The following is a 25,976-nucleotide window of genomic DNA, read 5'->3' as shown; positions in this document are numbered from 1 at the left end:
CTGTTTACAGGGACAAAGACCTGTTGTTCCCACAGCAAAAAAAATAAATAATAATAAAAAAAAAAAACAGAAAATCTCACAAAACAACCTGCAGCAATAGAAATAATCATCCTACCATTATTTTAGAAATGTTTACAAAGCCTAACATTTAAGGAATTCAGAAGTGCTGTACTTTAAATAACTTCATAGGAAAACTATTTTCAAAGCTTTCAAGAATAAAACCATAAAACTGTAGAGCTGAAAAAGTGGATTGGGAAAGCTTCCCAAACTTAATTTTACAGTTATAGAATTTTAATTTAGAAACAATGTGTGTGAAAACTGCATATGCAGTTTCATTTATCAGTCCATTGCAAGTTGCACTGAACAATTTTGAACAGTCTGACACTTTCAATTCTATAACAGTAAATTATAGTTTAAAACTACTGCTGAATTGTTATGACCCATTACTAAATTGTTAAACGTTCAAATTGTAAAACTCTTGATTGAGTGCAAGCTGCTCACTGTTGTCTTCAATCTGTCCCCACCAATTTATTTTTAATTTCCACAAAACAGTGCCTTTTTTAAAACAACTATTTTAAAAGGAATTATATTTTACAGAATGGCAATGTGCTTTGTCACACACCATCTTGAAAACTGATAACAAGATACATACATGAAGTATGTGTTTGTGTTTTTGTTACACTTGTTGAAATCTACTGAAGAAAAAAAAAAGTGTGGTTTGTACAAGCTTAAAAAACAGTACTGAAGTGCTAAATGTCTGTATTACACATCTAGCAGATATTCTCCATTTTTAGTCTATGGAATGTAAGGAGTTCTCATTAGAGCTGGCCTAATCTTGTGTATACATTTATCAGTTTTTGTCATACACACCTCCAGCTGAAAAACTGCACAGAAGGAGAATGCAATCGCCCTCTTCCTTCAAGCTAACATAAGAACTACTATGCATTTGGAAAGGATTACTAGGACAGACGCTACTTGAAATGAAAGTAATCAAAATTAGGAACACTTCCCACTTATTTTCCACCAACAGAAATCCATCATCCATAGACAAAGTGGAAAAACTACATTAAGTACTGCAAATGGGGATAACCCTCATTTTTGAGATATTTAATTTCAAGGCATGCAGAGAGTCTTACACAATTTATCCCTAAATTCTCTAAAACTAAAAAAACTAAGTAAGACAGCAAGTATCATCAATTTGATCTGAAGAAAATAACTTGTGGTTTCATTCATCTCAGGTTTTTTTCTGTTTTTTTGTCAAACTGGGGCAAAGCTGCACCTGCAATTTCAACTCTTCCCTAAGCAGTACTGCCTCTGGACAATGCCCAGAAGTAACGTGGTCCAACAGTAGCTATTTGATCCCAAACTGAAGTGTTCAGACACCAGCCAAAGACCTAGGTAGAATACAGTTGAAAAGAATCCTCAAAGATCACCTGGCCCAAAAGCAGTTTATCTGAAAGTCAAGCAAAGAAGTCTGAAGAAAAATCAGCTCTACTAAATTCACATAAGCCTTCTTCATTTATTCTGTGATAGTTCAGAAATTGCTTCAGCTTGTTTTTTGGAAGCTAGAGTCTACTTTTCCAGGATTCTGAATTCACTTTCCATCACATCTCCCACCATGACAGCTAAGAACTGAGTTGCCAGCTTTCAAACATCCTTGGGGAACAAAGCATCATTTTTCTGTTGCTGGGTCTGGAAACAATCAAGGGAGCAGCCAGCTGTTCCAACTGTTCCATACTTCAAGGGACTACAGGACAGTTTAACAGAGCTGCAACAGAGTACTAGCAGGAGACTCTGTTCTCTAGGACTCACTGCTCATAAGCTTCTCATACATAAACACTCAGAAGATATTCAGATAATATTTTAAACATGACTTGCAATAGGAAGCAGACCCAGAAGAAAGGGTCTAGATTGTTAGTGAAAATGCAGCCAATGCACTAAGCACACCTTGCAGAATCCTACAGTTAGAACTACGTTCTCACAAGGCCGACTTCATATCCAGTAAAGAGGTAAGATTTACTAGAAAGTCAATTTTGTTGTTGATTTTAGGCAACAGTCAAGATTTAAATTAGAATATTCTTTTCACTTCTTCATCCTTCTCTTCCTAGAAATCACCTTCCTGCTGAAATAGGCAACATTCAGAATCTAAACATACATGTAACCTTGTCTGCTACCAACGTGAAACACATCTGCTCTCCGTTTCACTACTCAGGGCTCCACAAGAATAGGTTGTGGCGTACTCAACAGCTTCTAAATGACCAAAAAAACACAGGGAAACAGCTTGCTTTCACGTTCCAGCAATGGTAGTAAAGCATACCTCATGCTGAAGCAAAACTGTTCATGCACTTCCTTCAAAGAACAGCCGTTGCCATTCCCATCCTGCAATCTGTTACAAACAAACCAGTTGTAGTTGACTATGAGAAAGGCTCAGAGCATAAATAAACTGGCCAATAAATGAGACAGTATTTTATTTATCATGAAGTTGTCATTGCTAGACAGCTTATTTCAGGCAACAGTTAAAGACTGAAGAATAGTAAAAATCCTATAACGTGACCAAAAATACACTTTCTTCTTGCAGTACATAGAAGATCATCTTCCCAGAAGCTGAACAGAACAACTCAACAGTTCGCTTTTTCCAGAAAAAAGAGTAGGTAGCTCTGTGATGAGCAGAAGTGATGAGCTCCTAAGAACTTTTGCTTTATGACTAGATGACCTGGCACCCTGGAGTTACAAGATTTAAATGCCTTGTTTTCCCTTATTTGGAATACTTACTCCAGCTTCAGTATTTCTTGTAATTAAGGTATCAGTTGGCTACCAAGAGTACTTGCTGGCTACTGATTGTCATGAAACATATAGAAATTATATTATTCAAGATGATTCTTCTCTGCCAAATTTAACTGAAGTAGGCCAACTGATACAAAGGCACGAGGGATGTACGAGCAGGACAAGAGGTACTGAGGTGACACCAACTATGACAGGGACTGCACACACACACATATGTGCACAAACACTGCTTAGCATACATTTTAGTGGTGATAAAACTCGTGCAGTGATACCTATTAACATTTACAAAATGTTCAGGTTGTATGTCAATACAGGGTTATATTAACTGCAAATTAACTTACAGAAGCATCTCCGACTTAAAACGAAGGACAATGGCTGTGGGAGGGGAGTAAACATTTCTTTCCAAATACAGAAGTTTGACAGTATGGGACAGTGTCATTTATTTGTATTTCAGAGGAAGTTGAAACAGGAGACAGGAAATTATTTCTTGACAATGAACTCTGGAAATAATTTACATAGCTAAAGATGCTTTCTCTTCTTGGAAAGCTTAGGATTAAAGCTTTAAGAAATAGAAGAACTGTTATTTGGAGGGAAATCAACATGGAGTCTACAAAAATGAATTGGCTAAGACCAGAAAAAGCTACGTAGAAAAGAAATGATGACTAATTTACAGAATGGAACGGTTAAATTCATTAACGCTTCAATGAAAAAAAAAAAAAGAAAATTATATCAATGCTTTAAAAAAGTGATGTGGAAACTTGTTATTACAAACACCATAAGACTGACTCAGACTATTACGCTTAAACAATGTTAACTCTCGCTATCACACAAACAGCTTTAATTAATTGCCTCAGGAAATGGAAAATGAGCTGCTACTTTGAAAACTGGAAAAGTAAGTTGTTTGGTGTGTAAAAATGGTAATTAAAAAGGATTACAGCTGCTTAAGCAAAAGAAGCTTATTGTAAACTTTATGTAAGTTTTGAAACTAGTCGGAATACTAAATACACGTTTCAAAATTTGAAAAACAAAAGCTGCAATTTAAGTTTAAAGTGTTCATTTCAAGGTTTTGGACAATATTTTTGACACTGAAAATAGCTTTGTTAATATAAGAATGGGTTGTGCAGACTTATTTATTTATTTATTTTTAAGTCTCAAGACTTCAGTGTGAAACTAAGGGACATTTTTTAATATTTAGAAACACTATAACAAGTCAGCCATAACAAGTCAGTCTTTACATAGATCCAAAAATGGAGTGGGAAGAATGCTTTATCAATGATAGGCATTTTATTTTCAATACATTTTAGAATTTGGGGCTATGCTCATGTACACATTTTAACAATCATTACTGATAACTAGGGCAGCAGAATGCAGCAATCTTCCAATCAAATAAAACCAAAAAGCTACACAAAACCACTTAAAAAGGTTATGAAGTTAAAAAAAAAACCACACATCCAATCAATACCCAATATTCATAATAATTTCAATACTCCTATTTTTCCTACTGTACATGGAAAACATTTTGGAACTTCTAAGAAATTTTTTTGACAAAATCTTATTTTCCAAGAATATTATCTTGAAACATTTTGGCAAAACAAGAATCCTTTGCTATATATGTGTCCCAAGAGGAGGAGGAATCAAGCTTCATTTTATTTAATGAAGTCTAATAAATACCAATCTATTACAAATAATATCTATAACCCTCTATGTGTAACGTTATTGTTAACTGAGCTCTATTAAATACCAATACAGCAAAAAAATAAGAGCACTGTGAAATCACTTGTCCAATGCATGTTTCTGACCAAAAGATGAAAGAATTTTCCTCAAATGACACAGGGCTGAAATTCAGCTAATTAATTAACTGATTCAATCAACACATACTACATTCTCATGTAGAACAAAGCTTTTAACATACAAGGAAATTTTTGACTGGAGAGTTCACATAGTACAGAAGATAAAGAAGGGAGATAAGATTGGAATTGCCTATTCTGGCCTTGTTTTGGATCCCTATCAGCACTGAACACTTACAAAAAACACAGGGTAATTTTCATAAAATATTCTGTTTTTGACAGTTGATGGACTTCAAAAGGAGCACTGGCAAAATATTTAAGCATTATAGGCTACTTTTCCAAATGTTCAATTAGTCAAAAAGATTAATGGCAGAATGGAATTCAACACAAAATATCCACCCACACTCACCTAATTTCCTCAGAGTATGCTGCAAACTGCCTCGGTTGTACTGTGAGCAGCATTAGATACGGACATCACAAACTGCAGCTGCTGTAATTCTTAAGATGGTGCAGTGTCATTATCTTTTTGTAGTCATCGTAATGGATGGCTGATAAAGGACATTCTGCGCTCTTCAAAAGCAGATGCCTAACTCGTGGTCAGTGAATCATTGCTCTCACCTATTTCTTGCGATACATCTCTAACAATATTCTCAGTTAAAATGTCTTTTTATTGTCCAGTATATTTCTGCCATCTGGGCACATTTATTTCAAAATCTCACAGAGCAATGACAGAGGACCTTGCAGGCTCTTCATACTTCACAGAGCGTTGTGTAGAACAGATAGCGTTGCACAGACACCAACAAAATACATAAAACTCCAAGTACTGTTAAATCCTTAATGTTATGTAGTATTTTAAAAAGCATTCTAACTCCATCTTCTGGATAGGAATAAGCAGCATCGAGGATAAACTATCAAGACTTATCAAGGTGATCAAGCTTCAGCTTGTTATTTCAACTTAAACCAAACCAAAACTTAATTAAAGAAAAAACCGTTGCAAGTTTTACACTTTTTCTACCTATAATTGTATTTCTTCTTTATGCTATTAACATTTTCTCTCCAGTTTATTGTTCATGTTTTTTCCTCTCACTTTTCCTATACTTGAATTTAATCTTTGACAATCATTGATATAATCAACTTTTTTTTTTTTTTATTAATATCAACTTAAGTGCAAATTTCTACTTATCTTCCCTAGCATTATTAAAAAAACAAGCAAACAAGAAAACCACCATACCTTAATTGGGTGATCAGAATCAGTCCTTGAGTTAGAAAACGATTGTTAGTTGCACAGTACAAGGTGTAATATTTCAGACTTGGTAAAGATGTACAAATATAACATCTCAAAGTGGCAGAACTGCAAGTGCTTTCACAAGGTTCTCTGTTTGAGAATAAACCTTGAGCATAAGGTAGAAAAAAGATCTCAAGAAGTTCACAATGGAAGCAGATCATAGAATGGTTTCGGTTGGAAGGGACCTCAAAAAAAATCCAGCTCCAATCTACCTGCCATGGACAGAGCTGCCTCCCACCAGCTCAGGCTGCCCAAGACTCCAACCAACCTGGTTTTGAACATCACCAAGGACGGGGCATCCACAGCTTCTCTGGGCAGTTGTGCCAGTGCCTCACCGCCTTCTGAATAAAGAATGTCTTCCTAACATGTAACCTAAATCTCCCCTCTTTTAGTTTGAAGCCATTACCTCTTATCCTATCACTACAAAACTATATAAAAAGTTGGTCCCCCTCCTGTTTATATGCTTCCCTCAAGTACTGGAAGGCCACATTAAGGCCTTCCCAGAGCCTCCTCTTCTTCAGGCTGAACAAGCCCAACTCCCTCAACCTGTCTTCGTAAGAGAGGTGCTCCAGCCCTCTGATCAGGTTCGTGGCCCTCCTCTGGACACAGTCCAACAGCTCTGTTCCTTTCCCCTGCTAGGAACCCCTGGCCTGGACAGAGGACTCCACATGGAGTCATTTGCATATACTCCTTAACAGATGAATTATTCAAAAGCTGAAGTCAGAAGCGCAGTGCACCTATTTGCATTTCTCCATTCCCAACCCCTCCAGCCAAAGAACGTTAACAGCAGCTAATGCCTTTTACATTAGAGATTTTACTGGGATGGTAGAAAGAACAAATAGGCAAACACCTCTTTAAGGTGAACACAGCGCAGATTCGTAGTTATTATGAAAGGACTAAGTGACACGTTATTAGATTGCACAATTCCATACTACAGAAGATTACAAACCTAACAGAACTCTGAAGCTGGCCGGAATGAAATCATGAGAATTATTTGTCCCATGAAGTTCAGTCCAGTCTCACAGGAGAGCTACTGTAGAGAACTGAGTTGAAGCTTTCTTACTGTATAACTAACTTTTTCTAGAATTTCTACTACTTGAAAAACATGCAGAAAAATCATCAAAACATCTAGCAATATCAAGGTGGGAAAGCTGTATTGACTCAGGACTTCCACTTTCTGAGACAAAAGTTTTGGTTTTTTTTCCACATTACCAAGTTAATATTTAGTACTGTAGAAGGGAGCATGATGAACTGCTGAATACAAGACTCAGAAGATGACCCAGTATTGTTCCAGTTTTATGTTTTCAATTTACTTCATTCTGAAATAGTGAAGGCCTTTCACATTAGCATGATAGCATTAAAGCACTATTCTAAAGGAGAGCTAAATACCCAGGTATAAGAAAGAATTTGATTCCACCTGTGCCCTTTATCAGCTCATTCTGTTCTTACGTATGAACGTAGTATGATACCATCTCTTATCACAAAATCCTAAACTGATTTTCAAAGGAACCCTCTGCCCCACTTAATGCATAAGGCTAAATCGTACACTGACTTTTGCTCCTTTTATTTCAAGAAGATAAATGCAGAACATGCAGTGCACCCAAAAAACAGAGAACAGAGAATAGGAGCTTTGGGGGGCCGAGGGAATGCTATTCCAAACGATTTGGTGGGAAGTCCTAACACATCCATTCCTTACACAGCACTGCCATTATTTCTCTTAGACCCAGCACAAGTCAGCACTGCCACAATAAAGGAGCAGTTCTGTCCTCCCCCAGCTGCTTATTCCCATCCCTGTGTCACTCCCTCCCTTATGCAGCAAAAGCATTCATGCAGACACGTGGCAAGGAACTACAAAAAAGAACTGATTAGTTTTAACATGGATTAGTTCCCCAATTTAGTTCACTGTGCAGTCTCATGAATGCTTGTGTCAGCACAAAGAGGGACAGAGTCAGGGCAGGAATGGCACTGGGAAGGACAGCTTCCATCACTGCAAGTGCCACAAAGCACTCAGGGAACTGAAATATTAAAGCAGAAAGGGTCAGATTAGAAAAGATATGTTTAAAGGTCAAAATTTGTTTGTTTAAAGTTAAAATTTGTAATGACTACATAAGGATCGATCTAAATCGAACGTAGATCTTCGCATCAAGAGAATTGTCACCAAGTACACTCTGACCCCAGAACTTAAAATTTTAATTACAATTTGTACTGCAATTGTACCACACCTCCCAGCCAAGGTAAAAAAAAAAGGCAAAAGGAAAAAAAGCAAGCAGACAAAAAGAAAAAAACAACCCTAGCTTTAAAATCAAAGCATGAAGGACTGATGAGGAAGGCTGGAAAGGTGGTAGGAGGGGAAACCATATACAGGAGATATCAGAGGCATATTAGAAAGGGTTCAGCATCCCAAAATTAGAGGGAGGTATGGAAGAGTTATTAATATAATTTGATCTTAAATATCCTTGGACTCCCTGCCTCCAGAATGCATCTTAGTAAACATCTCCTCTAAACAGCTGCCGTACACAGAAGACATTTTAAATCAGTTTATTTAAATAAAATTAGCATCCCCGGAGAAAATTATAGTGCAATATGATGACCCAGAGAGATCGCCTGCAACTGATACTTCAGGCAATGAGAAAAGAGCTTTCCATTCCACAGGATTTAAGTAAACTGTTAAATTGTATTGAATAAAGGACTCAGATTCAACGTGGATACCAAACAGATAAAAATTAACACTGATAAAAATGTGAAATAATCATTTATTTGGACACAGACAATATATGAACAAGAAAATCACGCAAGGAAAGTGTGTGACACACCTGGAAGTTTTTAGAAGTGGCCAAGTCATGTCCCTCAGTAACTCCCCATAGCTTTTATTCTCAAAAACTCTAAAATAAACAAAGCAGTCCACTCACAGCTTTATTACAGCCTAAACGTGGGGTTTCCTCGGGGTGGAGCTGTAGAGAAATTTCCTACTTAAAGTAAACAGAGATTTTAATATTAGGAGAAAGGGGCTGGTGAACAGAAGTGAATTTACATCACTAATTGTTTTCCTTGCTGTTTTCAGTGCAATTTTCTATACTGCACAGTGTAAGAGTTGCAAAGAATTATTTGCAGATTTGCTAACCTCAGTAAGAATCACAATCACAGGAAGATGGAAGAGACCATTTTCTCTTTCATAGCACTGCCCTAAATGACATGTTCTGAAAGTTATAGAAGGTACAGTGTGAGATGAGCTGACTTATGTACTTAGGAGACTATAACAGACATATCTATAATCTACGTACAACAAAACTTCTCCAGAAATCACATGAAACTTTACAGACTTTGCTGAAAAACATGGTCCCTTACCATACTGCCTGCAAGATTACACACCAGATACTGCCAGATACTATCAGGTACTCCTACTGCCACTACATCTGTTATTACCAACAAATCTTTCGAAGCATGTATATACTGAACAGTCAGGTTCACAATAAGAAAGCTGGGAAACAAAATAGCTGAGTATTGTTAGCTTACAAAGCATTTGGAAAATAACAAGTGCCGGAATGAAGATTAAATAGAGATAATCAAACAACATTAAAAATAAGAATGTGGTCATATAACTCCCACCTCCTTCATTGAAGATGATGACAAGGCTTACAGGGCAAAACGACTACATGAGGATAAAACAACATATTCCATATGTTTGACGCATTGCATAACTTACAGGCATTTGCCTAAACAAACGGCAAAGTTCCTAGACATACACTCACAGAATCCAACCGTGATCTGTCAGCACCATAACTTCCACTTCACTGTCAGCAATAAATAAAATTAATGACAAAATTTACATGAACTTCAGCTATTCGGGTCCTGTTTTATCAACACCTCTATTAACCATTTTTTTTAACTACAGATTTAAACCCCAGCACTCACTGCTCTGAATGGTAAAACCTTCTAACTTGAGGTGGAGATACGGTGAATGCACACCAAATAAAGCACACATCAAGCAACGGCCGCACACAACAACATGTGTTAGTGAGGCTGGACAAGTCAGTCAAACCGTTTCAAACTAATAGCAAAAGCATTCATTCTTCCTTTGGAACAGCATCTCAGTGCTTCAGCCAACTCCACCCACCCCAAGAATTTTTATAATATTAACAACAAAGGTAATCCCATAGAAAGATCTCAGTCCAGGTAGGCAGCGATAGCAGTGTGCAATGCAATCCAAACGGCCAGCTAAGTACAGACAACATTCGTATAGGATGTAAAAAATGCCCCCCAAAGCACAGGCTGCTAGACTTTTGTGGACAAGTTTATCTAATCTACCACAACTGTGCAGAACCACAGGTACCCACGGCAATCTTTCCATGCCTCTCATTTAAGTTCTCCTGCTTGTTTGTTTTTAAAGCAGCTTTGCCTATAGACTTCAGATGCAGCTCCAGGTGATTGTCTGTCACTATTAAGAAAAAAAAACCTTCCTTAAAAAAATAAAATAAAATAAAATTGGACAGCTTCTTCCAAAGTAAATTGAAAATCCTAGTACTCAAAGATGAAAAAGATAATAACTTATTAAGCTTAATATAAACACAGGAACATGTGTACTGTGTGCTAGACATCTCAACAGGTTTAGCCTGCAACTACGTACTATTAACAGCAGTTCGTTTATTCACATAACAACAACAGAAAGACAGCAACAAATATTCTTGGTTTAACCTGCTTCTCATTGCATGATTTTCCTCTAAAAACTAACTTCCCATAGCAGCCATAAGGCAATTCCCATATTAACAACATACATCAATATTAAACCAGCCACTGCGACTTTGTTCACAGTTTAAGCAAAAAGCAGCAGGAATGATGATTTTTCTGAGACAAAACACATACTGTTTGCAACACTCACTGGTTTATATCGGTGATAAGGTAACACTGAAAGTTGCTGAAGTTTCATCAGTACAGTAAAAATATGTATATATTAGGAAGAGAATCTTTCACTTCAGAGGTTAAGCTTCGAGTAATACGAAAACAAGTTTTCAAAATGGATATGTAACATTTCTGTACACGCCACTGCTAGACAAGGCAGGGAAACCTGAAGCATTGGTGAAACCTGTGCAGTGCTTAATTTCACTAACTAGGAATGATCAGTTGCTCAGAAAAGAAAAAATATGATTGCACATTGTCCAGAACTGAGGGCAACTCAGCCTTATGTGCAGAAGCGGGCTGGAGAGTTGAAATGACTGCAATTTACCCCAAGTTACACTAGCAAATTCTCACAAGCACCGGCCACAGCCCAGCCACAACCTAGCAGTTGGAGATGAAGGCAGCCTTTTCCTTTGTAACAGTCAAGTTCAGCTTGCAACACTATCAAAAATAAAAGAACTGTAAGCTAATTGCTGGCAAGTATGACGCAAACGGTTTCCTCGGTAACAGCCCAAGTTGCTGAAGTGCCTGATCCAGCATTTCCTCATCTGTTTGCACTCACACCAGCAGTCTGACAATGTAGTCACTGCATCCTGTTTCACTCGGCAGCCAGAGAAACACACTGAGCTTAACCCTTGGTTAGCAGCTTTATGGTTAACCTATCGTATCTGGAAATCAACTTGTACAGAAATGTTTTACAAACGCATTCTTAACTTTCTCACACTTCTGCACAGGCTGCCTAAGCGGCGTTCTCTTTTGAATTGAGAGAAAAAAAAAAAAAAAGACATGAAAAAGGAAACAATCTTAAATAAAAGTTCATAATTATTCTTCTAATTTGCATTTAAAACATAAATGCAGGAACGCTACTGAGAGCCTGTGCTCATTCAAACGTAAAAAGCTCAAACACCTGCAGATTCTACATAAAACATCCAATTATCTGTACCTCCAGTATTAATTTTACAACTCCAGAATTTTACTGATCATCTCTTCCACAGGAACTGTGGATTCTGGAGCAAATTAATGATGATTATTTTAGGATTAAATGATAATCAAAGAGCACGTGCATTGGCCTGACCATGTATTGCACAAAACAGTGTGGACAATTTCAGGAACCCCTTTTAAGTATGGATTTGGCTATTTCATGACAGGAATAAATACGCAACAAACCATTGCCAGCATAGAACTCTAACATCAGTGCTAACATCAATGTTTATCTGGTGCAAAACTTAACTATTTTTTCAGCATTATGGAATAATCACAGGGCACAAAGGAAGCAAAAAAGGAAAGATAAAGGTCATCATTTTTGTTAAAAAAACAAACAAACAAACAAACAAACCAAACACTGGGCAGTGCTTCACAAAGGCAAAATGCACATGAAATTACTGATAAAAAAAAAAAAAAGGTCTCTCACCTTCACCAACTGATCTACCCAGAGACCCAGAGCAGTGTTAAGTGTGAAATCCCCCCAAAGCATTCTGGAACAGATGACAGCCAACAGAATAACCTATCAGAGCATCTAGTTCTCTGCAGTGGTCAGAAAGACACCACAAAGCTGAAGGTGCAGGAAGAAGACAATGCTAGCGATTATTTTGCCCACCTCCTCTTCCCCCCTCACCCTCCAACAAAGGCCAGGTTCATAGCACGTTAGAACTGCTCACTGCTCTAAAAAGAACTCCAGCCCTGGTTTTCCAATCAAAGGATATAGCCTAAATCTTCCAAATGCATCATGGCTTTTCTGGTTTCTTGGGAGGTCTTCTTGTTCAAATCTAGTGTCACAACTTAGTCTTATTATGAAAGAAAACAAAAGCATTGGGGTAAAAAAAAAACAATAAGCCTCCAGGTGTGCAGGCAAATGAGTACACTAACACAAAACTCAAAAAAAAAAAAAAAAAAAAACCAAAAACCAACAAAAACAAACAGTATACTGGTATGCACTAGCAATAACATTACCCTGGGATCCAAAAGATTCCAGCTCTATTCAAAGAAGGCCCAGGGGCAAATGGAAAAAATCTCATCTCCAGACTGAGAAATGTTGACAGCAATTTCCTTTCCTTGGTCCTTTAAGGTATAGTTTTTGTGGCGGCTGCATGATGGTTTTCATGCATTTTATGGGATTCAAGGCTCAGGAAGATTGTACAGAATTAACTAATGGTTGCTCAGGTTAACTTTGAGAAAGTGAATTTTTAGCTATCTGAATTAGATAGCAAAGAAACATCCACAGAAAGTTCTCTCAGAGGGCATAAAAAGTTACTCATACCTAAATAGGCACCAAATAACTAAGTTGTTTCCTTTATTTAATTGCTATATAACAAGGCCATCCTGCAGGGAAGGTTGGCCTCTGTGAGCCTTGTGATACGTTTGGGAGTTTATCCAAATACCAAAGATCAAACACATTTCTGCAACAGTCAGAACCCTTACGTGCTTTATAACAGTCTCCCAGCTACAGAATGTACCGCAGTGAGATACACCCCAGCTCTGTTTCCTGCTATGCTTTGCCTGGGACACAAGAAAAAAGTATAGCTCTGTCCACCAAGCTGAATAACCTCCCAAATGACACTTGAGAGGAGGCAAACATAGGGAAGTCACAGCTATTGACTCTGGCTTTTCTTGGCTTACCCCTTTTCCTGTAATCTGCAGGGGTATCATTGCAGAGCATCTCAAAGAGTGAAGCAGAGCTGACGGGAACTAAAAGACAGACCTGAGACACAGCTGGGAGTCTAGAAGATATGCTGAGCCAAAGCATTACTCAGAAAGTAGAAATAAAGTTCAGAATTTCCTTTTAAAAAAAATTCTGCAGAAGTCTGGTTTAATTCAGTTGCCAGAGTTCTTTCTATACATGGCAAATAGAGCTCTATACATCAAGAAAGAAAATGTTCCTCTTCTCTTACTAATCCTGCTACAACCCAAGTGGTAATCGGAATGAAACAGCTCAAATTCAGATACAAACATCAGTATCGGAAAGATCGGGCAAAACAGTGCAGGAAGATACTTTGAAGGATACAAACTCTCTAATTCTTTCCCCTTGTTTTTGAATGGAGGAGAAACAAAGGGTTGTTCGGCAATCATTTGTTGAGGCACAGCTCAATCCCTACCGTCACTAATCAGCCAGCTATTCTTGCTACAGCTACAGCACTAGAGCCAAAGCTACTCCTACTTTGCTTTCCTCGCTCACTTAGAATGACTTAGGCAAAACATTAGCAAGATGGCTAAATGCTTACTGCTCTCCAAAAGCAACTTATGGAACCTCTGTCCCCTCTACCCACAAAGTAAATGGAGGACTATTTTCAGCTTTGAAACTGCTGAAAATGTACAGTCTCTCTTTGAGCGCAAAAGAATAAGCTCGCATCTACCAAAATCGAGTGTTAACAGCTCAGACCTGGCAAATTTGCAATTCCATTTATAGAAAATGAAGCAGGTGAACAAATACTTTACATCTAATTTGCAGAAATAGAGGAACAAAAAAAAAATCTTTGTGATATTGCAAGATATTAACATGAAGTGTGCAGCCTGTACATCAGAAATAAAAACAGAAATAAACACAGATGCCTTCTTAAAGGCAGGCTAAATATGCATCATTTTTCAGTTATGGACAACATAGTAATCCCTTCACATAAGGGATTCTGGAAATACTGTTGTAAGTGCAAAGAAATATTTAATCCTTCTGTTTAATAAATTGCATTAGCAAATGTTCTACATGATTTAAAATTAAAAAATTTGGTTGAAAGGTTTCCAAAAAAGTAAAAATATTTTCAAGTCAGGATACTTTTGTCTTTGTTGAACAATATCTGTAATTTTGGATAAAATTATGTTACTGGTCTTCTAATACGTAGAAAGTGAACAAAGAACACACTGGTCAGAAGAGGTGTTAAAATGATTGTAAAATTAAAACAGTTGCAGACAGGGAAAGAGAAAGAAAAATGGTATTTTGAGACAGAGACAAGCAAATAAGCAATTTCTGATTGATCATTTACTTTCTAGGAAATTCTTTTCATGTATTTTCAAGCAAAATGAATTTAAAATACAGATGTACCATTTAAAGGCATACTGTGCCTGTCCAGTATCAGACAGGCAGAAGAAATGTAAGTTTTAAGAATGCATTCATTTGGGACTGTTAACATCTACTACTGGAGAGTCAAAGTTATAAATTACATTAAAGCCTGTGAATTTTCAGCAAGACTATATATATATAATTATATGTACATATACTACTCCTTAAATGATGTAAAACACATGTTGTCTTCCGCTTGAAAGAAGAAATGCTCCACTGACTCTAGGGAGCTTCCTAACAGAATAAATGTTAAGGCAAGGATAGAAGACTCAACAAACCCTTAGAAATTAAATTTTAACAGCAGTTAGTCTCATACAAGATAATGACTTAAAGCTAACTTTCTGTATTATATTGTATATTATTGATTATATATTTCTATTTATCATTTATATTATACCCTTTATTACTCAATGGAGAAGTGTTAGAGGTGGATTATTGAAGTTTTACTGACTCGTAGCTAGTTCTGAATTACATCACTTTATTTTATGAAACACAGCTTGAACGTTTTCCAAGGCTGCAACACTTTCCTGAGCACTAATTAAAACTGGATACCAATTTCATATTTCCAAATAACACATGAGATTCCAAATGGATTTGTCTTGAATTTTTATCCTTAATGATCTTAATAAAAGGCATAATTCATAAATTAATTTAATATGTAAACAGAGTTTTACTTGGTTTTAACAAAACAGCTTTCAAACCTGAGTATCTTAGCTTTGACTTTTATTCTCCACAAGAATTTTTATCCTTCAGAGACAGAAGTACTGTTTTCTCCTTCGGACCATTCTCAGATGTCTTTGATACAAAAGCCTTTATCTCAGAGGATCTGAAAACCTAGGCTACACTCAAAAGCAATAGCCACTGCCTGCCTTCTTATTTTCAAAACTTACACACGTTTCATAAAGTTACACACAAACCCCTTATTTTCAAGCTTTTTAAAAAGTTCTTTGTCATCTAACTAAAGTGCTGCCAGTTATAATAAATGAAATTAAAACCAAGAGAAATACTGGTTGTTAACAGAACAGCTGTTCCAAAATCTTCTTAACCAAATTTGTCCAACCAGAAGCTCCAAATAGGAAGAAAAATTAGATTTTCGGTATGACCATTGCATGGAAACATTCTTCTATGATGAATAAAAAAGAAACTCGTAGATAGATTCTAATGAATACTTGTCTATAGCTACATAAAATAAGTTCACTGTCTTCAACATATCTTCAACTGTGTTTTGCCATAGCGTCACAAAGTTATCTCTTATCACATCGTGGTAATCACTCATTTTAACTTCATATCGACATACACACTGCATTCCCTTAATCATTGGAAAGATTCCAAGTAACTCAGCTCTTTTATTATTACAAAAACACCCAACAACTAGAAAACGCCTAGACAAACATCTATGTGCTCAATCAATTGGAACTCATTGCAATTCTATTTTTTCATTTGAAATTTCCTTTCAGAGCACACCTCAGTAATTCCCAAATGGATGCTATGTAGCTAGCCAACAAAAGGACAGAAAGAGAGCATGTAGGGAGCGGATAACAAAGTTGCTTGTGTTTACAAGCTAGGATATGAAATACAGTGCTCTATTCTACATTGATAGGTCCGAATGAACAAAGACCTTCAAATCGTTCAGGTTTGTGTGTTTGCCCCAGGCTACAAACAACTCACAGTGGATACATCTCTGTTCCATGGCATTATTGTATGGACAGTCTCAACGGGAGCAGTGTAACCCACATCAACACTTTTCTTTTCCTGGAAAGTAAAGACTGCTTCTCACATGTCCCAATTAATTAAGGGCAAAGCTGTGCTGGTGTGCCTTCACTTCCTTCAGTCCAAGCCAATTCATGCAGGGCAACGCAGAGCAGACAGTATTTCACAGGCACAGCAGGACTTTAACTTTTTTCAGTGTGCTAATCACACCTTCAGGTTCTAACACAAATTTCCTGCTCTCACACATGGGACCTGAACTGCTTGTATCTAAGAAAAAGCAGCCTAAATGAACTGAAATTGAAGCTCAGACTGTGCAATGGGAGTAATTCTTTTGGACTAGTAATACATAGGGTTACAGAACTACAAGAATAAATATCAAAAATACTGTGAGTAGACCGCACCGTTTAGATGGCAAATCAAATGAAATAGAGGCTACTGTGGCCAATACTCAAGAGAGTTATTTAAGATTTCTCAAATATATTTTTTTCTTATATAGTTAGCAGTTATAATCTAGACGTATGGCATTGAGTTTTATTAAATACTAATGACGTCCTATAAATACAGAGATTAGTACCTGCCCCAGAGAAAGCTCACAAGAAGTTCATATCCCCTCTGAGCTGCAAACCCAGCTAAAAGGCTGCCCACTTCTGTAAGGCATGTCCACTGTAAGGCTCCGTGGCACCACACAGATTATTTCCTGTCTGAAGTGAGGTCAGTGTTTATCACCAAACATTAAAAACCTTATCCATAGTAGCAGTTCACAAGAAAAGCTATAAGCTCTCCCAAAGAGCCAAAAGTCCTACTGGTCAGAAATCAGAGCACTCAGTGCTAGAGTACTCAGAAATTTAGAATTCCTTTAAAGGAATCCATCACCAAAAATAGCCGTACCGCTGATGTGGTTAAACAAGGTTCACCCACCGGAACTTAGAAAAAGGTTTTTATAAGAATGAACATAATTTGTAATTTAATTTATAATATTATAAATATAATATAATATACATTATATTTTTATATATTTTATCTTATTTTATTATTTTTTATATATTATAATATATATAATATTAAACTAAGAAAAATAAAAAGCCCCAGAGTTCCCAAACACATATATAAGCCTTTAATTTTAGGCCACACTAGAAGAAAAATCATGCTAAAGATACAGACAGTGAGTCTAGTGTAAAATGCCTTTTTAAGGCCTTAATTTTGACTGCCATCATTTTAAAAGAGTTTAATCAAAAAGAAAACAAAATACGACCAACAATGAAAGTTAAAAGAGATGCTCTAATGCCATGATGCCCATGCGAGGTTTCACTGTTAAGCTGTTATTTCAGTCAAACTGATAAAAACCCTCTCCACAAAGTGACATCTCATTCACTTCCAGACGACCCAATACTACACACTTCTGCAGACAAAGCTGCAATGACAATAGATGTGTCACACAGGCAGGTGTGCCACAGGATCGCAGCACAACTCTGCTGGGGTGGGAGCAGTGCTGTGTGGTCTGGGCACACTGAAAGTGCTCATCCCAAATTAAACCACCTGCGTATTTTTCCAGCTAGCATTACCAACATGGTTATAGCTATTTCGCTAATTCATGCTGCTTCTTCATAAAAGAGGGACAATTTCTCAAAAACAAATCCAAAGCAGCTTCACATGGTATTATTTTCTTTATTATTTTATTATTATTTATTATATGGTATTAATATTTTCTATGATATCTAGAATATCTTAAAGGAAAGTACGTAAGGAAAAGAATATTTTAACAATCAATGAAACAACCTTTTGTTTATCAAGTGAACAACAAACGTTTGCGGCAAATATCCCTTTAACTTAATTAAAGTATTTAGATTTGAAGACAGGAATGTTAAGGCTGGCAGATCAGAACTGGGTAACTAAACCTGACAAGATTAACATTCAAGTCCGTTTAATTGGAAGTCTGTCAGCTATTTCCACTCTTTTTGTATAAAATGAGATTAGCACTGGCACACAAAAGATGTTCTACACAGCAGCACTGCATTTCATAGATGCCAAACTACCGAATAAATGAAGGCATGTACAAAAACCATTTCTCTGGCTGTGTTTTCTTCTGTTCCTCCACCTGTGAATTTGCTCATTTCAAAGGAGGAGGCTGGACACAAAAGCTACGAAAAGTAGGGATAGTTAATGAAAAGAAAACCAGACATATCAACGCTAACTTCTAGACAGCAGCTGCCTCTATTTGAATTATGAGGGTTTCTCTGAAAGTAATGCCTCCTATTTTATTATAGGCTGTCAGAGGCAGATGGTGGTGGTATGGCAGTAGAGGCTGAACCTTCCCACCTACATTCTGTTACATGTTGTCACTGCGTGACAGATGGCAGCAGAGGGACAGTCTGACAAAATGGCATCTGACATGGAAGCACAGATGAAGCAACGGTTTACCAGTAAATTCCTTCATGCAGAAAGAACCTGCACCCACTGAGATTTGCTGAATGTTTATGGAGACCAAACAATGGATGTGTGCACAGTGAGGTGGTGAGTGATGCGTTTCAGCAGTGATGGCAGTGGGTCACTTCCACTGGTACAGATTTTCATGAGCATGGTATGCAGGCTCTTGTTTATCACTGGTGAAAAAGCGTAGCTAATGGTGATGTCTATGTTAAAAAACTGATGTTCTGTAGAGAATCTGCTCTATCATATAGCATTGTGCTCTTCTTAGCTGTTGTAGTTTCCATGGAAAGAAGCAGGAGGCATTACTTTTGGATCAACTTATGGATAAGCTTTCGCAAAACTGATTGTTTTTCAAATATTAGCCTGATCAGTAAGCTACAATTCTGCATCAGCAGTGATTCTTTTTATGGAGCACCCAGTTCTTAGGACACTTTTTTCTCTCCCTCGCCCAAACACCACTCACATAATTCACTCCTGCTGAAGGAAGGATCTCTCCAATCTGTTTTCATCATGCTTTCCCTTGTCAAATAAGTTGATGGATCACAATATCCTATCACTTCTAATCTATTGCTCTTCTTGATTCCTGTCTGTTTGGAAGACTCAAGTATTCCTTAACTTCCAATGTGTCCTCAAAGTGATCAATGCATTTAATTGTCCACTATCATTCACTCAATTATTGAAAAGTCTTCCTTATCCAGCCCAAGACTTCAATTACCCTCCAGACTTTCACTCCTACTGAGTTGCCAAAAAGTCCCATTATTCTTACTCCCCAATACAATATATTCTGTTGTGTCTTTTCATCTTGCTAAGAATTGTTTTCCCCCAACTCTCACCTTAACAAGTCATTTCAGTTCTCTCCCCACAGTTTTTTCCTAGAAAAACAGGTGAGATTCTAGTATGGAGCACCAGCTCACACTATGGACTTGCTGTATGTCACAGCATATTCCAGCAGGTCTTCCCACTCACCTTTTTTCACAAAGCTTAGTTGAATTTCATATCTCTGAAGCTTCTAAGGCCATAGCATTCAATCAGTTTGGTCACGTTCCTTCATTAGGATGGTACTGCCAGGCACATACATGCACAAATAGGAGTGTGCAACCCAACATGAGTTGTCTTTTCCTCTCTTAAATATACCTGACACCTTGTCATACTCACTCCTTTCATATTTAACCTCACAGAACATGCTGTTTATGACCTACAGCATGGAAACCATCCTTTTTTTTTTTTTGCCACTCTAGAGATACTTCTGAGAACTTTTTATTCTACATCTCTACCATTTTCTTGCATAATTTTAAAATAGCTTTCTTGTCAAAGCTGAAAACCAATGTTTTATCAGTGTATTCTGTTGGTTCCCTTTCACACAGTTGATAACTCAGTTCTTACAAACTTCTTGCCCACTGGCATTCTGGCCACTCCTGTAACACACCACCTGCAATACTTCCCCCAGGTTTCTCCAGTGTTTCCTCAGCAGATGTCTTTACTTTCATTCGTTTCTCTCTTTACATCTTGTCCTCAGGAAATCACACCTGCAGAAACAGTCAAGCTATTTTGCTACACTGACAAGTTACAAACACGTTTCCCTGCTTTTAGTGCACTACTTCTGTCCAAAGCAAACTGCCATGCAATTCTGGGTATCTGAAAACCAGCCTACCCTACAGTTAGCTAACAGAACTCTTACCAGCCACCAGTCTTCTTATCCACACTCCCAGCATTCTTTGTTAGTCTCTGAACCACATTACTGTTCTGGTGATCACTGCCACAGGGACAGCATCTTAAGCTCCAATCTCTCTATAGGTCTCTACAGGCAGACTGCTCAAATGATCCCTGCGTTCTGGTATGATACTTCTAGAAACTTGAAGATACTCTAAGAAACTTCAGAATGGAGAAGGAAAAAAAAAAAAAAGAATTTAAAAAAAAAAAAAAGGATGCAACTCTTACGAAGCCTTCTCATTTTGCCTGGCACAAAACATTCAGTCAAGGCCAGAAAGAACCAGACAGAAATAATCCTACTTATCCAAAGTAATAGTTGCAAAAATTGTTCTCCATGACTGTCATTTCATGGAGCACTCACTGTTATTGTGTATTTCCAACACTCAGCTGCATTCTATTGAAGTTGATTGCATTCACAACTAAACACAGACTTATTTCTACCTTGATTTCCACCCCTCACCCCAAGAGATGACCAATAAAAACCCAAGACATACAGAGAACAACAGAAACAAAGCTTTGCCTGCAGGTACAGTTGTGGTGAGAGTCACCACAACCACCATACAGGAAAAGATGAACATTGCAAAGAGCTCATCATCTCAGTTGCATAGAAGAAGATACATCTCATCTTTCTAGGCTGCAAACCTAGAAACTGTATCAGAACTTGAAAACTTTAAGGCAATGTAACATACCTATTAACAGGTATCTTCTGCCCTTGGAAACTAATTGCCTCAGCAGCTAAGGAAAAATATAATTTGTTTTAAAAACAAGAAACAGACAGCTTATATGTGCCTAATTAAACTGTGTTAATTTAAAAAGTTAAATCTACATTTTAGACTCTCTAAATCAAGTCGTGATCTTCCTAGGGTACAAGATAAGACTTGATCCTCAGAAGGTACAAGATAAAAGGCATAAGATAGCTACAAATGGAAATTGGCAAGAATTGGTGGTCAATCTACCAGCCTAAACATGAGACAACACTTCCTTCAGCTGACAGAGCACAGCATGGAAGTTTTTATCCATCTCAGCTTTACTTCTTGTTTGAACCTAGTCAGATAGGTAGGAAATTTTAAAAAGAAAATGAACAACAAAAAAACCCTAGCTCTATTTGCAGGTTGTTTTGGACATGTGTCCCATGCACATAATTTGACAGGCCTATTCTCTTAGTAAAGACAAATAGACATTTTAGAATCACGTCCTACATGTAGTTACATGCTCTCATATACACATTCACAAGGATGTAAAAAGAATGTTTTACACTACCACATTTTTCAAGACAGAGATTATTTATAAGATCTGACCAGTCCCAGTACTGATGTGTCATGGTTTTGTTGACATGACCCGGCTTTCAAGAAGCAGCAACAAACAAAAAAGAACATGAAGAAATGTGTAGTAAGTATTCAACAGCCAATGCAGGCAACACCTTTGATAGCAATATGCTAACATTAGCACGTCGTTAAAACATTTAGTCAAAACATTGCCTGCACAGCATTTGTAACTGCAATCAATACTGCAATTGCACTGCTAAACGACTCATCAATCGGCCCAATTTGAATACTGAAAAAAGGAAGCAAAAAGGCCTGTTTACTGCTAACATCATACAAATTTGCATTAACTTTCCCTGTTAATATAGTAGAAATCAAGAAGACATTGTGCTTGCATGATTTCTAGCCTTAATTTACTTCCTTCTGTTCTACACATATTACTATCTGTACGTTTGAAAATGGCATTTAAGTACAGTAGCATGACGTTTCAAGGATAAAGCCTGTTCAAGACTCTTTTCCTCCACCCACCAAACTACGTCTCTAGCCACACATACGGCAGGAAAAAAAGCACATATGGCACAAATTAGATTCTGACAGCAAAGCATGGATGTTCATGGAACAGGTAAGAACAAAGATAATTATTGACTGTTGCTATCTGTTGACAAACAAAAAACAGAAACCCGAATTTGAGAAGTACATTCCTCAAATCAGAAAGCACTTGTAGGATCATGCTCACAGGGCCTCTTCCTACCTCTGCCCTCAGAAAACAGTGACAGCTCCACTTGACTCCACTGTGTGAACACTACTGGTTGTGCACACCTGGAATTGCCCCCTCTCCCTCTACTCTCCACACAGAAAGATCCCTTAGAATTGTTGGTTTAAGCTTATTTGAGCAAAAAGAAAACAGAAGTCAGCACACTACACTTCTTTTCTCATGGTACTAAGACAGAGTTGGGCATAATTTCAATTCAACAAGTATCTGAAAACTTAATGTCAATACCAGCAATCCCTTTTTCCCCCCCGCAAAGTAACTAAAATCTACATCTGCCTTTTTTTGTTCTTATGTACACCTGCTTGTAGGGGTGCAATGTGCATAAGTAATCATATAAAATGCATCAAACTGAATGACAGCTAAACTAATATTGTCATAAGTACTCCTGACACAGCAAACATCCAGCAGCACGTTCCTCATACTCCACTGACCTTCCCAGCAGTCTTTATTAAATTCACTATCTTAAAATATTAATATTGAGAAAGAAGCCTTGCAGTACTGTCTAAACATCTACAAAACATGCAGTGAATCAAGAAAGTTCACACAATAAATGCTCCTCTGAAGAGCACTAAGTGCATATATTCCTTCCGTTTCAAGGAAACGGCATAAAGACCTCACAGTGTTTGGTCAAATACACTCACAGACCATAGGCTTCCTTCCTCATGTGACCCCCAACCCCAGCAGCTGACACTTTATCAGCTCTGCAATGTCTGATATCTCTCCAAGTCAAACACGAGAGCTGAGTATTTCACCTGCATCGTCCTCATAAAAATCCCTCATAAAACACTGCCTCAAACACGTATCTCCGAATGCAATTTAAATCATGGCTAATAAAGCACAAATATTTACTGTAAGGTGTAATAGACTTTATGAGGAAAATAAAGAACTTCAGATCTCTTTGTCGTTACTGTTCACTTCTAGTGATAATGAAGATATCAAATTCTGGAAGTCTACCAAGCAGTTGCATTTTACTATGAACACGTATGATTTAAGTACTGCCAATAAATTCCAGGCATTTAGTTAGGCTGACGTTTATGATGTTACTTAAAGAATACTAAATGTCTTCACTTGAAATATATACATATTTTATAGGAAGTGAACTGAATATCAAAGGAAACACTTCATCAGTTGCATAAAAACAAATATCTTTTATCGTCTAGAAAAGTTACTGAAAGCTGTTACTGCGTTTTCTGCGTTTCTTATATTGTAGACAAACACAACACAAACAGAGAGCATTTCCTATCTAGAAGGGAAGGGAGCAGAGAAAGTAAACTATTGTACAATATTCCCCACATATCTTAACTGCTGTTACAATATTTTAACGTTTGTCCCATTGTCTGCACTTGATAATTTCAACCTTCTGACGCCTGTTCCAGCAGACTGGCATTTGAACCTTTCACGCACAGAACAATTACTGCTGTATTATTCTATTGCGTAAATGCAGAGAAAGAAACGCTCGCAAACTGCTGCACTGTTTCAGATTTGCCCCGTATTTCCTCCGACCTATTTCACATCACAAGCAGCGCATTATGGAACGCACGACAAAGCAAAGTTAGAACATTTCATTTGGCATTTATGAATTTCAGCCACCGCAGCAACAGATGGGGGGTTTTGTGGCAACAATCCCTTCACAGAAGCCGGGCACTTGCCATTCATTCCCAATGCCCCCACACTCCTCCAGCACGGGGTCAACTGTTCGCTCCAGCAGAGCTGGGCCACTTACACCCAGCTCCTGTTGCTCATGTGCCACCTACCAAATATAAATCAACTGCCCCACATGGGGGCTGCCCTGCAAAAAAGCAAAAAACAAACAAAAAAACCAAACAGGACTCATTGACAAGTTTTCCAGGAGGCAGAAACCAACAGAGTTCCATTCAAGAAAACTGAATGTTTCAGGCATCTTTCCAGACTCTACTGAACAGCTCTCTCTGAGGTTTAAAAAAAAAAAAAAAAAGAAGTTTCTTGAGTTCAAAGAGCTCAAACCTAATGGTAATTTATTTGGAGCGAGGGAGAGATGGTTGAAGAGGAGACCAGAGAAACAGACACGGTAATCTGCGAGGCAGAAGGACCCTGCCACTCAAACACTGTCCCAAACTGGTAAATAATATCCCTCCAAACCCGAGTTCTCCTTTAGCACTTGGCAGTCTTTTTATCGATAGAAAGATAGAAGAAGCAGGGGAGAGAGCAGCCAGCAAGGCTTTGTCTCATGACATTTGCCAGGAGCAGAGGAGGTGGGCTTTGGGAAAGAAACAAGGCTGTTGATAGCAAGAAGGGTTAGATTTCAGCGTTTAATCCGTATAAAAAGTGAGCGAAGCTTCCGTTCTGTCGCACGCATCGGTGCGACTTAGCTTCCGTGCAGCCCGCAAGGATTGCACCGATCCTGCGGAACAGAATTAAGGAGTCAACAGACGCTAAGGAGCGAGCGTTTCCCTCCGTCTGTAAGAGCGGCGTGACAGCAGGCACCCCGCACACACACCTACAGGAGCCGGGAGAGCGAGCGGCGAGCTCGCCGCCCTCAAACTTTCTCCCCGCGGTCCCGGAGCCACTTACCTGCTCTCTGGAGATGCAAGGCAACGAGGGTCTCCTGAACATCTTGCTGCTGCCGTAGTAGCTGCCCGAAGCTTCCCCCAGGGACACGCAGCTCGACCTCCGCCGGGGTCTGACCGCAGGCACTTTGTCCTCCACGCCAGGCAGCCGGGGCTGCGGCTGGTGCTGCCGGGGCGCCGCCCGGCCCCGAGCCGGGAAGATGCCGCGCTCGGCGCCGCGGAGAGCCAGCAGGCAGCCCGCCACCCCCACCGAGCCCGCCAGCAGCGGCCGGAGGGCCGGGGGCAGCGGCTGAAGGCCGGTCAGAGACACCAGCCACACCGCGCCGGAGAAGAGCAGGACGAGCAGGCTGCGGCGGAGCCCCGCGGAGCTCCGCAGCAGGGTGAGCGCCGCCACCGAGCCCAGCGCGGCCAGCAGCCTGCCCGCCGCCAGCCGCGGCTCGCCGGGGGCGAGGGTCTCCTCGACGCGCCCCTGTGCGGGCGGCAGCCACCGCAGCGCCACCAGGTCCCCCGAGTAGCAGCAGACGGGCAGCGCCAGCAGCCACCAGCGCGTCGCGCCGCGCTCCCCGCGGGCCAGGCGGCAGGTGAGGAAGAAGAAGGCGCAGGCGATGCTGAAGAGCGGGCTGAGGCAGCGGGAGAGGCTCAGCAAGGCGTGCAGCGCCCGAGGGCTCCGCCAGCCGCCACCGTCCTGCGGGCCGGCGCCGCCCCGGCTGGGGAAGGCCAGCAGCGAGAGGGCGACGGCGGCCAGGGCACCC

General features: G+C 38.9%; 1 protein-coding gene across 1 annotated transcript in view; it reads right to left on the bottom strand.

The window, feature by feature from the left end:
- PDE3B (phosphodiesterase 3B) overlaps positions 1–25,976 on the bottom strand; it is a 75,086-nt gene that overhangs the window by 48,662 nt on the left and 448 nt on the right. The window contains exon 2 of the mRNA XM_042815052.1: positions 25,229–25,931. Coding sequence (XP_042670986.1) covers positions 25,229–25,931 — 703 coding nt within the window. The remainder of the gene's footprint in view (positions 1–25,228; positions 25,932–25,976) is intronic.

This window comes from Centrocercus urophasianus, unplaced genomic scaffold (genome assembly GCF_019232065.1).
Source record: "Centrocercus urophasianus isolate 14NV4802_14NV808 unplaced genomic scaffold, USGS_Curo_1.0 seq_14, whole genome shotgun sequence".
Classification (NCBI taxonomy): Eukaryota; Metazoa; Chordata; class Aves; order Galliformes; family Phasianidae; genus Centrocercus; species Centrocercus urophasianus.
Note: the sequence above shows the minus strand (reverse complement) of the source record. Positions and strands in the feature narration are given on the sequence as shown.